The sequence below is a fragment of the Octodon degus genome, unplaced genomic scaffold, assembly GCF_000260255.1.
Source record: "Octodon degus isolate 3935 unplaced genomic scaffold, OctDeg1.0 scaffold00046, whole genome shotgun sequence".
NCBI lineage: Eukaryota > Metazoa > Chordata > Mammalia > Rodentia > Octodontidae > Octodon > Octodon degus.
Genome location: NW_004524622.1, coordinates 9,516,146 through 9,533,607, shown reverse-complemented (window position 1 = coordinate 9,533,607; position 17,462 = coordinate 9,516,146). Strand labels below are relative to the sequence as shown.

Genomic DNA, 17,462 nt, shown 5'->3' with positions numbered 1-17,462 from the left:
GATTAATTGCTGTACAAGATGCGGACATGATATCCTACTTACAAACACCATGAGAACAAATCACTCTATTCATTAAGAGAATGTAACTATATATCTATCCTAACCACTTTGAATACACAGATACAGAATGGACATTCATCTGTATCCCCTTTTTTTGTTAAGTTCTGTTATTTGAATATTATAGGTGTGTAAACTCAGCAAAACGTTCTAAAAGAGTCCGGTAGCCCATAATAGTATTGGGTATTCCGCTTGACTGGCAATGTCAGAAATTGTTGACCTGAGTCCCCTACAGCTCAACATAACAGCATGGCTTTACTTCTTATATTTCGTTTTTATACTTTTCTGCTGGATGGTTAAGACCAAGGTAAAGCAGGACCTATGCAACAAGAGTTGTAGCTTTTGGATCTGATAAGGTCAGTGAAATCCCCTCAGGATTTATCCTGAGATCCTGTACCTCAGATTGTAGATCCTTTGTCAGTGCAGCCATGTGGATGAGTCACGACCATGGCTTGGCCATTGTGCTCTCTGTGAAAGCCTAAGAGAATGTCCTCTCTCCATGTGACTCTCCCTAGGCACACTCTACATCATTGATCACTTTCCTCTTTGGCCCCATAATCTCCTTGATCAGAAAATTAGGGACACTACCGAGTTACATGACATTATAGTACAAGTTCTCATATGTCCTGAGTCTTAGTTGACCTTAGAAGGCTAGGGCCAACATGTTGGCTTTCCTTGTGGCCCTCCTTTTCTCTAATTTTGGTCTGCAAACTTAGGTTGTTGACCATCCAGAAGACAAGCTTATTGTTATTACCATACAGCCTAGGCTGTTAAGCTTAACCTCACTATCTGTCTGAATATCAAACATCTTAGGCATAACATGGAACAGGTATTTTTCATCAAGTATTGATATGTTGAACTTTAAGTACCTACAAAATATGAGGAAAAAACATTTAAAAATTAAAACATATTTTTAAACATAGGCATAAAGAATTACATACTCCTTATGTTTATACATAAGCCCAAAAATCTAACCATATACAACCTTGAAGCAGGACAGTCCCACACTATTCCTTTCCTATCTTGCCTTCATTCACCACCCCCTTCTTTTTGAACAATCATCTACCCGAGAGACAGCACAGACATGCACTAGCATGTCATGACAAGCAGCCCATATTCAGAAGACCAGAATGACGGGCACTGCAAGCATGGAACTGCTATTAAGATTACCATCTTCAGTGCAGTTGCTTAGTTCACAGGTATCAGTATATATAGTTAGTCAGGGTGAGAATCTTTCCAATTAACTGCTAGATTCAAAAATCTTCTGGAGAGTCTCAGGATCATTGCCTTGCCCATCTTCTACATATAACTGTATGGCTTGTCATTGTCATGTTTCCTAGCTCTTTTCCTTTCCCTCTCTCGATTAGTCCTCGAGATCCTGCTTTCCTTTTACTTGAATTATACCTTTCTATTTGTATTTCTTCTTTTGAGTTCTTATACTAGGGAAACTATATGATATTTACACGTGTGTCTGGTTTATTTCATTTATGAGTATATGTTCAAGTGGCATCCACTTCAATATAAAGGCTTGCAGTTTATCATTCTTAATAGCCGAGTAATATTCCATCATATAAAAATACCACATCTTTTTCATCCATTCCTCAGGTGATGGGCATCTTGGTTGTTTCCAAGATTTGGCTATCACAAATTGTGCTGCTATAAACATAGGCACACATATATACTACCTAGGTTTATGTATCAAATACACTACTGTGTTGTCACAAAAGTGAACTTGCTTAAGGATGGATATCTTCCTCAGAACATGTCCCTGAGATTAAATGAAGTAAGACTAGAGTATACATGAAAGTTACTTTTAATAAAATACTATTTTATTTTGAATAGAATTTTTTAAACTGAAAAGAATAAATTTTGAAATCGGTTATAGGGCCGGGGAGATAGCTCAGTGGAATAAGCTCTCCCCTGGCAAGCACAAGGGTCTGAGTTCAATCCCAGGTTCTGCCAAAAAGAAACACACACAAAAACAAAAAATCTTGAAACAGGTTAGTAGGAGAGTTACAATAATTAATACATTGCATGATGTTGCCTTCATGGTAGTTACCAGATTTTGAATATACTTCACACTTTTTGATTAATGAATTATAAGCCCTAGTAATTCTTAATTCCCACTATAAACTTTTTATTGTAATTTTCTGTATATAAGTTAAAAATTGTGATCATATAGACCTTTAACATAATCTCCGTATAAAATGATTTTTTGAGAGAGGGTTATTGATGGTGATCTCATGGCAAAGAGAATACCTTAGCCAGCTCTTCCTTTCTTTTTTTTTTCATGCCCAGCATGGTGCAGATCCTACAAAGAAAAACAGGGATGGGAATACTCCTTTGGATCTTGTTAAAGATGGAGATACAGATATTCAGGATCTACTTAGAGGAGATGCAGCTTTATTAGATGCTGCGAAAAAGGGTTGTTTAGCCAGAGTGAAGAAATTGTCATCACCTGATAATGTGAATTGCCGAGATACTCAAGGCCGACATTCTACACCTTTACATTTAGCAGGTAAGTGAGTGAAGTTTTACAAATTTAGGCCGGTGGCATCTAAAATTCATTTTACCTGAGCTTCCTGTAACTGAACTAGAAGTATTCAAAATAAAATATCTTCTAATATCACCATTGTACTCTTCAGCATATTTGTGCGGGGCAACCATACTTCATGCTGTTACCTAAGTTGTAAGTCATCTTAATACTGAGTTTGTTACATTCAGTAAAAAGAATTGAAACAGGTGCTGCCAATAGCCATGTGATTTGGGATCTTTTATTCCAGATCACTATGGCCTAATCATCTTCGGTATGTGTTTTGCAAAATAAGCCTGCTGTACCCAGCCTTCCTCATGAGAAGCTCAAGCTTTTCATTCTTAATGATAGATGCTAGGTATAGGCAGCCAGCATATTTTTGGCCTTTCAAAAGTTACATAAACCTCTTACCAATTTGTTTTTTTGGGTTTTTTTTTTTTTTTTTTTTTTTTTTTTTTTGCTTTGCGAGACCTGCCATAACAAAGAACTCTACTTTAAGCAACAGAAATTTGTTTTCTCATAGATCTAGGGACTAAAAATCTGATTGAAGCATCAGCAGGTCTCTGAACCCTGCTCAGTTTTAGAATAACACCTACCTTAAGGACTTCATTTTAACTTAGTTACCTTTTAAAAGGCCCCATTCCAAATATATTCACAGTTTTAAGGTACTAGAGTTTGTAGTATAACTCCAAGGGAACACCGTTTAGACCATAACATTTATTTTAAGTTTCTACTCAGAATTGGCACAGAGGGTGGTTGTTTTTAGTGCAGGTATACGAAAGTGTAGTTTCAGTATATCCTCGTTCAAAAATCTTTTATTTCATATAAGTCTTGCTACACAGCTTGGACTCGTCCTGTCTCAGCCTCCCCAGTGCTGGGATTACAGGCATGCACTGCTGTGCCCAGTTTCGGGGGCCAGCACAGTGCACTCAGCACTGAATTCGGTACCGGGGATGGAACCTGGGTCCTTGTACTTGCCAGGCAGGCACTTAGACCATGAAGAAATCTCTCCAGTCCAGTATAGCCTTTTTAGCTGCATTGTGGTTGTTAGGGAGTTATGTATGAGGCAGAGTCAACTAAATATGGTTTCAAACTAAAGAAAAACTAATGCAGTTGTGTCTGCTACTTTGTATAATATAGGAGATGAAAATCTGTTCTTAATTCATTGTAGTCTTGTAGTATATTGATAATGTTTAAAGGATAGTTAGGTGGGGTAGGTAGCTCAGTGGGTAGAGCATTTGCCTGGCATCCATGAGGCTCTGGATTTAATTCTCACCACATGACACACAGATTTTATGTGATTTTTATCTTTAAATTCTCACTTCATATAAGTTTGGATCCCACTATCATTTGTGCTAGCTTTGTTTTTCTTACTTGGTCTTTTGAAATTCTTATGCTTTAGATTTTTCAGCAAAAAGATAAAAACTATCAAAACTAAGGGCTGGGGAGCTAGCTCGGCAGTCTAAGCACCTGCCTGGTAATCACAGCGACCTGGGCACCAGTGCCATAACCCACTGGGCACACCATACTGGCCACTGAAACCAGTCATGATAGTGCATATGTGTAATCCCAGCACTGGGGAGGCTGAAACAGGAGGATCACTATGAGTCAACTACATAACAAGACCCTGTATCAAATAAATAAATTTTTTTTTAAATATTTTTATTTTTTATTTATTTTGTGTGTGTGTGTGTGGCCAGCTCAGCCCACCAGGGGGCGGGGCTGGCTGGCATGTGGTGCTGGGGGATCGAACCGCAGTCCCTGTGCTTTGCTTAGCTTAGCTTAGCTTGTTCTAAGTAGGTGCTTTAGACCACTGAGCCATCTCACCAGCCCCAAATAAATAAATTTTTTAAAAAATAAAACTGTGAATGTTTTAAGAGAGAAGATTGAAAAGAATTTAAATGCTGTTTACATGTACCGACTCACCATGATGAATGCAATCATTATGTACTCCAAACATGTACTGATAAAAATAAAATTAAAAGGAAAAAAAATAGTTTGAACCACTTTCAGATTTTAAGTGTCTATATTGGCAAAGTTCAGTTCCACATTTTTCCTCCTACCTTCATGTGTCATGTAGGCTTTATTATAACAGTACTTCCTAAGACAGCTGACAGCACATTAGTTGGGAAATTATACCATATTCCCAAAACACTAAGCTTTGCTTCATGCCTTTGGGAACCCAGGTTTCTCTGCCAGACTTTTTGAGCTATTTACTCCTGTATGATTAGGTGCCTGTCTACTTGTGGCTCTTGAGGCCATGGACCTGAGTTTAGGAAGTTGTAACAACTATAAAAGCAGGGACTTTGATTTAAAATAGAAAGATAGAAGCGAATCAGTCAGTATAATTTGGGAGTCTTCACAACCAATTGCTGTCATCCAGACTTCCAACTTTTAAAGCCAGGGGAAATTTTTTCCCAGATTAGTTTTTCATAGACTACAGAATTTCAGGTTTATATAAAAAAAAAAATTTTCAGTGATACCTAATCTTTACAGATACATATAACTATTACATGTGAAATTTTAAAATCTGTAAATGAAAGTAATGTTACTTCTTTCCTAAATTAGCTGGTTATAATAACTTAGAAGTTGCAGAATATTTGTTACAACATGGAGCTGATGTGAATGCCCAAGACAAAGGAGGTCTTATTCCTTTACATAATGCAGCATCTTATGGGGTAAGTTCTTCTGTGTTATCTACTTAAAAAATCTGGAGTTTCCAGTGTAAAAGTAAATATCAAAATTTATATGGAAGTTTGACTTTCATCTTAAAAAAACTTTCTAAGTTTTAGTTCTGTTAAGTATGTTGTCATTTATTTCATTATCTTCCTTAGCATCTGTGTATTATTTTCAGCGAGATATTGGTGATTTTAGTTGCTGGTTCCCAGGTTAAAAACTTTTTATAAGAATCTATAGATTGAAGTCTATTCTCAATAACATCCCTGAATGTTATTATCAGTATTAACTGTTATCAGTAGTATAGTTTGGAAAATCGAAGAATGCTGCTAGTTTATAAATTGATTTTCAGTAGTTATCCATGTAAATTAGAAATCATTAAAGGTATGTTAGTGTTGATCATAGTGAAGTATGCCCGTAATCCCAGCACTCGGGAGACTGAGGCAGGAGAATCATTAACTGTTTTGTAGGGTTTTTTGGAAATATCTACTCCTTAAGTTTTAAGCAACTACTTATAACGGTAGAAACAGCTTTAATATTTATTTTCAGAATAAATTTAAAAATACAGAAGTAGGTACAGAGCTAGACTCTTAAGAACTGAACTAGGGTAAAATATTTCAGACTGTAACAAGAATATTTTTTTTTCCAGCATGTGGATGTAGCAGCTTTACTAATAAAGTATAATGCATGTGTCAATGCAACGGACAAATGGGCTTTCACACCTTTGCATGAAGCAGCCCAAAAGGGCCGGACACAGCTTTGTGCTTTATTATTGGCCCATGGAGCTGATCCTACTCTTAAAAATCAGGAAGGACAAACGCCTTTAGATTTGGTTTCAGTAAGTGATCCCCTTTTTGAAAAATCTCAATGCTTTCCTGACCCTTTAAATTCACTTGATGGACATATGGCTTCAATGAATATGGTAAGAATCTAGATGATTAGCCCAATCTTAAATATAGAATGTCTTTGTTTGTAAATAATAGAGTTTATGAATCAGTTATCATGTCCTAACTACTTATGGAAATAGTAGGGAAAATAACACTGCAATTGTTTACATTTGGTCCTGTTAAGAACCAAAACAGACACAGGTCCTCTGGAGACTGTTACAATCTATGTAGTACAAAATAGTAGATACATTATAGATCTTCAGCTTGCCCAACTAGGAACATTGCCCTTGGGATATAACCAACCACCAAGCCCACTAGCATAGACTCCTTTTCAGTAAGCCTGTTATTTTTTTCCTTCTTAGCCTTCCACTAAACTCATGTAGGCGCCTTTGTTTTACTTTTCGCTTCTGCTTTGTTACCTCTGCCACTTAGGACGTTGACCAGAGCAGTAAAGGAAAATGATAAAAGGAAGGAGTCTGTTCTATAAACTCCTTTCTACTGAGAAAAATTTCCTTGTTCAAACTACAGTGAGAAACCGATTTACTTTTTATTTTTTTATTTAGTACAGGGTCTCACTACACAGATTGGACTCATAGTGATCCTCCTGTTTTAACCCTCCCAACTACTGGGATTACAGGCACATACCACCACACCCAGTCTCAACATTGTCTCAGTGTGCCTCAGGGGTGGAGCCTACACTGCAAGCCAGGGATTGAGCATCTCCTGCGTCTGCCTAAGCTTACTTTGGCTGCATTTAGTTTCATTGATTTTTTTTTTTTTTTTCTTTTTTTTTTCTCAGCTGGTTGACAACCTAACCATACTGATAGCATTTTTGTCTTCAGGGACATGTCTTTGCAGTCCAAACTGCCTTAAAAGTAAACTTTTAGAATTCATCCCACCCTACCTTAATTTATCAGATACAATCAGTGACAGTGAAACAAAATGCTTTGGAGAACATAAATGAGCTTTAGCGTCAGACAGACCTGGTCTAGAATTTCTACACTGCTACTTACACTTGTATAATCTTACAAGTTGCCTCTCTTAGATCCATATGTATAAGAGAAAAAAACATAGCCAGTCAATAGAAAATTAAGTAAGGTGGTATACTTAAAGTCCTTGGCGTGGTATCAGGCACATAAAAAAGATCCCTTTAATGATACCATTATTACAGACACATACACAAACTAGGAGTGTCATAGAATGCACAGATTGAGGGGAAGAAAGAAATAGGAATGGAGTAGGTACTGTAAATGACTAGCCATGAAAACAGACTGGCTTTGTGCTAAAATTAGCTCAATTGAGCATTGTGAAAAATTGTTATTCATTACTAGTAAAAGTAATTGTATCAGTACATTGAGATTTTTTTCCTATTCTGACATTTTACGAAAATGAATTTTTTTTTTTTTTTTTTGGCCAGGCAAGCGCTTATTCTACTGAGCTATCTCCCTGGCCTGAACATTTTTTTTAACTAAAAAAATTTCGGCCTGATTTTGAGGAACAAATATATAACTGAGTATTTTCCAAGAACTATAAACACATTTTTTCAGTTCTCTATAGCTTGAATTGCTGAGGGTAATAACTCTGACCTTTTACAATTGATATTTCTGTCAGGTATGGTGGCGCACACCTATAATTCCAGCACTTGGGAGACTGAGACAGGAGGATTGCCACAAGTTCAAGGCCAGGCTAGGCTATATAATGAGTTTGAGGCCAGTCTAAACAATATAGCAAGACCCTGTCTAAAAAAATCAAAAAAGAAATTGATATTTCTGAATCATTTTAGTCCTTTTCAATGGTGGTATCAAAATTACAATTTTGTTCATGCTTGGCACATTTAAGTTTTATTTTTGTTGTACAAAATCTAAAAGAGATGTTCTGAATTACGTTTTGTAAGTTTAAGCATCTGTTTGCTTCACTTTTAAGATAAAGCAATCAAGTATTAGTGTTATAATGGTTCTAGTACACATTTGCTGGGTTTTGTCTTATTTTTAACTGTATTCTATTAGGTATAAAAGATTTAAAAAGTTACTTATAACAGGTTTCCTCTCCTAAACATCCTCTAGGCGGACGATGTCAGTGCTCTCCTGACAGCAGCCATGCCCCCATCTGCTCTGCCTTCGTGTTACAAACCTCAGGTGCTCAATGGTGTGAGAAGCCCTGGAGCCACTGCAGATTCTCTGTCCTCAGGTCCATCCAGCCCGTCAAGCCTTTCTGCAGCCAGCAGTCTTGACAACTTATCTGGGAGTTTTTCTGAACTGTCTTCAGTAGTTAGCTCAAGTGGAACGGAGGGTGCTTCCAGTTTAGAAAGGAAGGAAGGTAAGATATTCTGTAAAAGTAACTTTTTTGCTGAAATAGCAGCACTATATTTGTCTTTGAGAATGCTAGGAATTCCTTTTTTTAACCTTATTTATTAGTATAGCTACTATCACAGTAATTTATATGGCATAAAGGTTTTAGCCTTTTGTAATTTTCTTTACATTATTAATAGAAGTCCTAATAAAACTTTCTCCTCCTATGTTGAAAGCATAGTCAATCTTGGGCTACTAACTTGCACTTTAGATACAAACCTTACCAGTCAGGATTCACCTGACTCCATGCAATGATATGAAACTTTTTTCATAAACATGTTTGTAAAGGCACTTACATCATGAAAGATATGCAACTGATTTATTTTTTAATTAAGTTTATTTGTACAATTTAGATGCACACGATCACATTCATAGGAAATTTGAACCTGTATGTGATCCATATTGATTCTTTTTTTCCTGTTTCACTCCCCTCCTTTCAACCCCACTTCCCTTCTTATTAACAGAGCTTTTTTCGCATTTTGTCCTTCATCATTGTCCTCTTCGTCTTTGTCTTCATCTTCTTCGTCTTTTTTTTTTTTTTTTTTCTTGGCAGAACCGGGGATTGAACTCAGACCCTTGCACTTGCCAGGGAAGCGCTTATTCTACTGAGCCATCTCCCCGGCCCCTTCTTTGTCTTATTCATCTTCTTCGTCTTCATCTCCTTCATCATCTTCATCTTCATGTACGTCTTCGTTGACATTGTCTTCTTCGTCTTCTTCATCTTCTTCAGCTGCTGCTGCTGCTACTTCTGCTTCTTCTGTTACAGGGTCCCACTACTAGCTGGGACTCGTAGTGATCCTCCTGTTTTCAGCCTCCCCAGTGCTGGGATTATGGGTGTGTGCCACCAAACTCAGACTCTGGCTGGCTTGGTGCACCCCGTGGGACTGTGGTGCCAGGGATCAAACTGTGGTCCCTGCACTTGCCTAAGCAGGTGCTGTAGTCCACTGAGCTATCTGACCAGCCCTCCATTTTGTCTTTTTTGTCTCATTTTTTTCTTTTCCCTCCTTTCCCGCACTCCACTCTGCCGTTTTCCTTTTGAACAGTTTCTTCATATTTCACAATTTCTGTTGTACATTTGGGTTATATCCTCTTTCCGTTTCTCACACAAGACAATATGATATTTATATAGGTATGTCTGATCTATTTCACTTAAAGTGTGTGGTCTCAAAAGTCCAACCAAAATTTAGCTACAAATGTCTCAAGTTTTATATTAGCCTTTGTTTGGGCCAAGTAGTACTCCATTGTATTTTTTTTTTTAAAAAAACATTATTTTTATACATTCATCAGTTGATGGGCATTTGAGTTGTTTCCAAGATTTAGTTATTGCAACCTGTGCTGCTATAAACATGGGTGTGCATATATCACAATATGATGCTTTTAATTCTTTTGAGATGATACCAGGAATAGCTGAGTCAAATGAGAGCTATACTCCTAGTTTTTTGAGGAATCTAGACACTCATTTCCACAGTGATTTCACTAGTGTATACTCCCTACATTCCTACCAGGGTTTATCATTGGTTGATTCTTGATAATAATCATTCTTTCTAGAGTGCAATAGAATCTCAGTATTGTTTTAATTTGTGTCTCTCTCAAATGACCTGTGATGTTGAACATTTTTCATATATTTCATGTTTATACTTCTTTAAGAAGTATGTATTCATCTCACATGCCCATTTTTCAATTGTTTTTAAATTTGGGGGATAAGATAATATAAGATATAAAAACAATTTTACCACATTTATTCTGTACAAAAGTTGACTAATTGAAGTTGCATCTACCCAAACAGTGCTCAAGGTAGCCAGTACATAAACAGATGTGCTGCCTGAGTGACACTCGAGTGGTTAAAACAGGTTTTTGCAAAGTTACTCACGTGGACTCAACCTTTCAGTCACACTCAGACTCCTAGAGTGCTGGCCTGTGATGGCCATGCTTGATTTTTTATTTTGTGGGGTTTTTTTTTTTGGGGGGGGGGCATTGTCTTTCTAGATTACTTCAAACTCAGACCCCCAGTAGCAGAAATTACCAGGATCTGCTGCTGCTGCTGCTGCACCTGTTCTATTTGTAACTTGGTATTACATTCAGTATTCTGTGCTAGGTGGCTGTTAATATATTTTGCCTCATTATTTTCTTCACGTAAATGTAACTTTGTTACAGTGTTAACACATATTCTGTTGTGAAATTTTGTTTTGTATTTTCTCTTCCAGTTCCAGGAGTAGATTTTAGCATAACTCAGTTTGTAAGGAATCTTGGACTTGAGCACTTAATGGATATATTTGAGAGAGAACAGGTGAGTAAATGAATTGTATTGCTTGGTTTTATGTTTCATCAAGACTCAAAAGAAAATTTAGGGCACACTTGAACTCCCTTGCACCTTGTAAGCTACTGACGGGGGTATATTTTTTAGATTGTTTGTGTTTGGCACTGGGGACTTGTCCATGCTTATCATGTGTTCTCCCTCAGAGTTAAGACTCCCAGCTCTGCTTTTTAAGATATTAGACAACAGTCCTTCATCTACTTTGGGTTTATCTTGGAATTCCCACTTAATTTATTAGATTATAAAAAACTGACTCTCATATAGTAATATATTCAATTTCTTGAATGTCAAATTTGCAGTTGCCTTGTTTTTGATCTTTTTTAATTTTAATATATATGATATGTATATTATATATATAGATATATATGTTTTTTAATGTATTTAGGACAAGGTCTACAGGACCTCACTACGTAGATCAGACTTGTAGTGATTCTCCTGTTTTCAGCCTACCAAGTTCTGGGATTACAGGCTTATGCCACCACTCCCAATCTCAGTTGCTGTCTCAGCATGCCTGGGGTGGGGCAGGTGCAGGCACATGCACAGCACGCCCAGGATTGAATTGTTTTTCAGGGGAGGTTTATTTTTTGGTTTTGGTACTGAGAACTGAACCCAGGCCTTCCAGCTCGCTAGGCAAGCATTCTGCTGCTGAGCCAAATTCACAGTCCTATTGAATGTCAAGTTTATCTTAGTCCTTTAAATAAGTTAACCTTGAGCTCTCTTTAATTCAGTTGTTTTGTCAGTTGCTATCATGATAGGTCACTAGCTGTTATTGGAAGGTAGATGTGGATATGCTAGCCACAGATCTGAGCTTTTCAGGTGGTTTTAGTTGAAGGTATTCTCTCAGAATACGTTTACTGATTTGTTGTTTGTTTTTGAGACAGGGTCTCATTGTGCAGTTCAGCCTGGCCTCAAACTTACAGCCATCCTCCTGCCTCTGAATGCTGGAATTACAGTCTTGCATCACTGTGCCTAGCTACTTAGTGATTATTTTGTTGTTCTTATCCAGAAAATATACATAGTTGCTATGGACTTGAATCCAGAGGAGACATCAGCATAGTTAATGGAACAAGAACAAGAATATACAAAGAATTAAAGTTTGCATAGATTTTAAATATTCAGAGAAGGAAAAAATTACTTAAGAACTTATCTACTTAGGTATAACTCCATAGAAGGTATATAAATAAAACAGGATCAAAAAGGTTGGCTGGGGAGGCAGCACAGTGGAATAAGTGTTTGCCTGGCAAGCGCAAGGTCCTGAATTCGATCCCTGATACCACCCAAAAAAAATAAATGAAAGGTTTAATTTCACAAAGTGGAAAATATATTTTAAGTGAAAGAGTGAATTTGAACAGTGATGTAAAAGTACCATTTAGCATAATTCAAACTAAAGAAACTATTGAAAACAACAAACACAAACAGATTGGATTGGGGGTTGGAAGTATAATGAAAACGATGAAATACTATTGTACCTGAGTAGGGTTAATTTGAAAGTGCATTCATGACTTGACTTTCTATTTTTCTGTTCTTTTTTTAGTTAACTTCAGCTTAACAAAGGAGTTTTTTTTTTCCTATCTAAACTATTCTAAATAATTTGATGTATGAACCTAATATAGTATGCAAAATCTAATATATGTTTGTCCATCAAATGATTAATCATTCTAAATAGTTTTGTCCTCTTTTGTAAGATCACTTTGGATGTATTAGTCGAAATGGGGCACAAGGAGCTGAAGGAGATTGGAATCAATGCATATGGTCACAGACACAAACTAATTAAAGGAGTTGAAAGACTTATTTCTGGACAGCAAGGTATTTTGTTTTAATAATTGCTGTTGTTAGTAAGTTTACACAAAGGCAACCATGAGTATGCTAAATGATTGTTTAAAAGTCTGAGAGTATCAGAAGAACACTAAGGAAGATTGGGGAAACCTGAGATCAAGGCCTCTGCTACTAGTTAAACTTCCTGAGCTGTTGGTATTGACTACATGAACCTAAGTAAAATGTCAAGGCCATTCAAAAGTGTGAGGCTTACTTTAACTTCTGGAAATGGAAAAGTTAGATAATTTCTGAAATTAGTTTAGCTCTAAAATGTTACAATTCTAAAAGAGCTGAAACTTGAATGTCTCATTTCTTACACTAATAGATAATGACTAAATATTAGGCTAGCCCTTAAAATCATGTAGTACATCTCTTACATAGCTGAAGTTCTAAACACCTGGAATGAAAATATTGGAAATGAACAAGATTGTAATTGAAATTAAAGTTTGATGATAATTTTATTCCTCTTTAAAGTTAGTGATAAAGAAATTGAAAATTGTGTTCACTCAACTTCCTATATTTGGTGTCTTGGCATTAAAGGCCGAATTGTTTAAAACTTTTGATTTATTGTTAAACTAAGGGAGTAGTTTACCATGAGACCAGAAAGTATCCTATAATTGAAGTCGTGACCCTGTAAGCTGTTTGAAGAGAAACCTTCATTAGCAAAAGTGAAGAGATTTTTAGGAAATATGTACTAGTCAGGATAGAATCCGCTCCTAAAGAAATAAAAATACCTCTAAAAATATGATTCATGCCAAAGAATGCCTTAAAGTGGTATTGTAGGATATGGTCAATTAAAGGTAAGTGTGCTTTCCTTTCCTTGTAGAGGCTAGGGCAGAATAGTACAAGTTTAAAATTTTATAAGATAAAAGAAGTGAAAACCTAATTCCCTGGAAAATTCAGGTATAATATGAATAGCATAGAAGATGAAAAAGAAACTAAAACCTAGTTGTGAACTTCCACCATGATATGATAACAGTTATGATAGAGTACTGGGATAACAGGGGTCTTTCAGGAAAAAGTTTTACTACAAAATGAAAAGCAGATTGTGTTTGTATAAGTAAATACATCCTAGTTGTTATGACTGCATTGAGAGTCTCTGGAAAGAACGACAGAAATAGACACACTACTCCCACATGGCAGTGATACTTCTTGTCATCTCTAGTCCTATAATTTTACTAATATTTCCATTTCCTGAAGGGTGGAGCATTTCTAGATGGGGGAGAAACAGTCCTGACACAGAATTGTTTCATCTTTTCCAAAGAAAGGGTCATGTTCCTACCTAAAATTACCACCATCTTCATCTTCACTTGAAGCCCAGATCCTATGCCAAAGCCTAATTTGCAAAGAGGAACCAGTAGCTGCCTGTGCCAGTCACCTGGAAGTCTCATTTTGTTGACTATTCAGTGCATTGTCACTATATTACTATTAATCTTTCCATACTGATAAACATCTTCGGTAGATTGCAGATGCTTTAATGAAGCATTTGTTGGTCTTTATTCTATAATATACTATATGATCTTCATAACTCCTACACACATTTTAATCAAGCATTCCACTAAGACTTCAGAATGCAACTTGTCTTCAACAAAGCAGTCAGGCTCAGGTTGCTGTGGTTCAGTCCCCACAACTCCAGCCAGCCAAACCTGCCCTGAAGGCATTCGAAGCAAAAAAAAAAAAAAAAAAAAAAAGAATGCAACTTGATAATAGTGCTCCTATAATATAATAGTGCTCTTAATCTGCAGTGGTCATCCTCTCGTGCATTAGCCCAGCACTAGTGGCCTCCTACCTGAAAAAACAGTAGAGCTTTAGCAGCCTTGTGAAGTTACAGGACAGAAACAGTGTGGTAGTGCACCCCCATAATTCCAGCTTCTCAGGAGGCTAAGCCAAGATAAATTGGAACCTAGTCTAGGAAAATCATGTAACCTTGTTTCAAAATAAAAAATTTTAAAAGGGGTTGAGGTACAGTTTTGTGATAGAACACTTGCCTAGAATATATAAGGCCTTGGATTCAATCCCTAGTACTTAAAAAAAGTAAAAACTAATTTCAAGAAACAAATGCGTTATAAGCACATTAAGAACAGGAGATAAAAAGGAGTGAAATTTTCTGAAATATTGTTACAAAACCCTTAATATTTGTCAGGTCAAAATTAATAGTCTTAAGTCCAGTCTGGTGTCCTAGTTTTGCTCGTGGAAGGAAAAAGGGACATTAATGGGGAAAATTGTAGTATTCAAGGTGAATGTAAATACAGTGGTGTGTAACCGAAGGGGATGTTGGGTGAATAATATCCTGGAACCCTCTGTGCTTTCAGTCATCCTGTAAATCTGAACTATTCCAAAATGAACTGTTTTTAAATGTTGGTAGTAAGCATCAGATAAATCAGATTAGTGTTTTACTGGCAAATGGTTTTAATTTCAAATTTCGTTTCATAGGTCTTAACCCATATTTGACTTTGAACAACTCTGGTAGTGGAACAATTCTCATAGATTTGTCTCCTGACGATAAAGAGTTTCAGTCTGTGGAGGAAGAGGTACGTTTGCATTCCCTAAACAAAAAAGATTAGCTGAATTTATTGGTCGTTCAACTCCTAAATTTTATGCACGTTGCCAGATAACATGCAGTATGGTTTTAAAATTTAGAGTACACTCCATCAGTAAACCTTAATTCTAGTTACTTGGTGCACTACAGTTAGTACTGACACAATTCTTTTTTTTTTTTTTTTTTTTTTTTTTCTGTTCTTGGATGTTTAGTCATTGTGTCATTAAATTTGCTCTATCTCCTAAATTTGTTGTAAGTTAGAAATTAATTGTAAAGATTTAGATTCAAGTTAAACATCCTAAGTTATAGTAAACGAGATATACTAGAGACTGCATTTTACTGTGTTAAGCTATAGACCATCTTAAACTATATAAAAATACACAATAATGCTGTTTTGGTCAAAGACAGGCTACATGTACAATAGTGATCCCATAGATTGTATTTCCTCTTGGCTCATAGCTGTAATGAAAATACCAGTAGGATTCTACCACAAAAATGAGTTTTGCTTCAACTGTCACACCTAAGGCAGTTTTTGGCTTTTTGTTGTTTTTTTTTTTTTTTTTGTGGAACCGGGGATTGAACTCAGGCCCTTCCGCTTGCTACAGAAGCGCTTATTCCACTGAGCCATCTCCCCGGTCCCCTAAGGCAGTTTTTACACATGACAACTGTGATCCAAGCACACTGTCCATTTAACACTTGACAATATGTGTGCTTAACATTCCTATGTGGCAGCCTTAGCACCTCTCTTCCTGTTTTGTCTGGGGCATCCTAATAAATTATACAACATGCACTGGACAAGGAAATAAAATGTCAACAGGATATAGAATCAAATATGTAATGAGTGTTTAGAATAGACATCAACATTTTCGTATCAGCTGTTTACTTGCTTACAAAATCTAAAAGATTTCCTAGTGCAGAAAAAAAACCTAAATGATAACACCAAAAATAAAAACTTGTATGACAGAAATAAGCTTTGTTTCAACTGTTGCCCTCAAGACAGTCTTCACACATGATAGCTAGATGTTCTATGCAGAGGTCTCACTTAACTAATAACATGTTTTGTTTTCTTGTACTTTTTTTGTAGGGCGTAATTGATATCTTTTTTGTTTTCTTGTTGTCATAGTAGGTCTTTGTGATGCTGCACCTTCCTATTCATCTGTCAGCTCACCATTGTGCTCCATAAGCTTTTTGTGTAGTTTCCTGAAGGGAAACATTTTGTTTTTCCTCTGCTATGAATGATCTATGAGCTCCAGTCCCAATCCTCTAAGAAAATGTGTTATCTTTTACTTCTTATTTTCTTTGTAAAGCATCAAACTTAATGCTACACAATTAGGACTGAGTAAACCATAACCATTGGCCAAATGCTTTTTGTGTTTCAGATGACATTGTAGTTGCTGCATAACTCACCATACAACACTTACTCTACTTCCTCTTTAGTTATTGAAAGTTTACATTTCAGGCTTCCATTTTGGCAAAATTACCTTGTCAATATTTCAGTCATGGTAAAAAAATTAACATCACAGTACCAGTTTGCTTTTCTTTGCCATATACGAGGCCAATGGTACGTCTTTCTGAAATTTGAAAACTGTCCTGTACAATTCTGTTTTGAAATTGCAACATTTCATTTGGAATTTCTGCTTTGTTTCTGTGTGCAGTTCCTATGCTGGTCCACTTGTGCTCTGTTAGCAAAATAACATTAATTGGAAATTATAAACCAACTGTGGAATGTCACATTATAATTAGTTTGGGTGATGGGAGCAAGCAACAAGACTGTTCACATCATTTGGTTTATTACTATACAAATAAGGACTTGATGGCTGAGTTCCAGAATGAATGTCTAAAGTGAAAGTAATAAGTCTTTGCAACTACAAGGGCATAAGTTCTTATGCCATATTTTGACTCATCGCTTTTTCACAAGTCTTTTACATTCTTGCTATTCATGTGTGTTAAGTACAGCAGACCTGTGAGTTTTTAGTTCAGCTAGAGAGGTGTCATAATATATTTTTAAGTAAGGCTGTTGGTGCATATAGAACATGCTACTTTCATTTCAGCCTTTGTATTTCACAATACCTTACAGCCTTTTGTCTAGTACAGTTTCCAACACTGAATGACAGTGCTGGCATTTTGTTTAATTATGTTTCACCTCTCCCAAAGCCTGCATTATATTTATGGACCTAATGCTGGATTATTCCTTTTGGTGTCTTTTGCAAAATTTTCACTACTCAAATATGTATTCACATTGCTGTTTTCTTCATCTTAATCAAGGAGATCTGCGTTCCCTGTGTCTGTATCA

At 36.3% G+C, this 17,462-nt stretch overlaps 1 protein-coding gene across 1 annotated transcript in view; it reads left to right on the top strand.

Annotated features, from left to right (window-relative positions):
- Positions 1-17,462, top strand: part of Tnks2 (tankyrase 2) — an 81,492-nt gene that overhangs the window by 49,473 nt on the left and 14,557 nt on the right. The window contains exons 16-22 of the mRNA XM_004632061.2: positions 2,356-2,575; positions 5,159-5,268; positions 5,916-6,104; positions 8,217-8,469; positions 10,706-10,788; positions 12,501-12,621; positions 15,064-15,161. Coding sequence (XP_004632118.1) covers positions 2,356-2,575; positions 5,159-5,268; positions 5,916-6,104; positions 8,217-8,469; positions 10,706-10,788; positions 12,501-12,621; positions 15,064-15,161 — 1,074 coding nt within the window. The remainder of the gene's footprint in view (positions 1-2,355; positions 2,576-5,158; positions 5,269-5,915; positions 6,105-8,216; positions 8,470-10,705; positions 10,789-12,500; positions 12,622-15,063; positions 15,162-17,462) is intronic.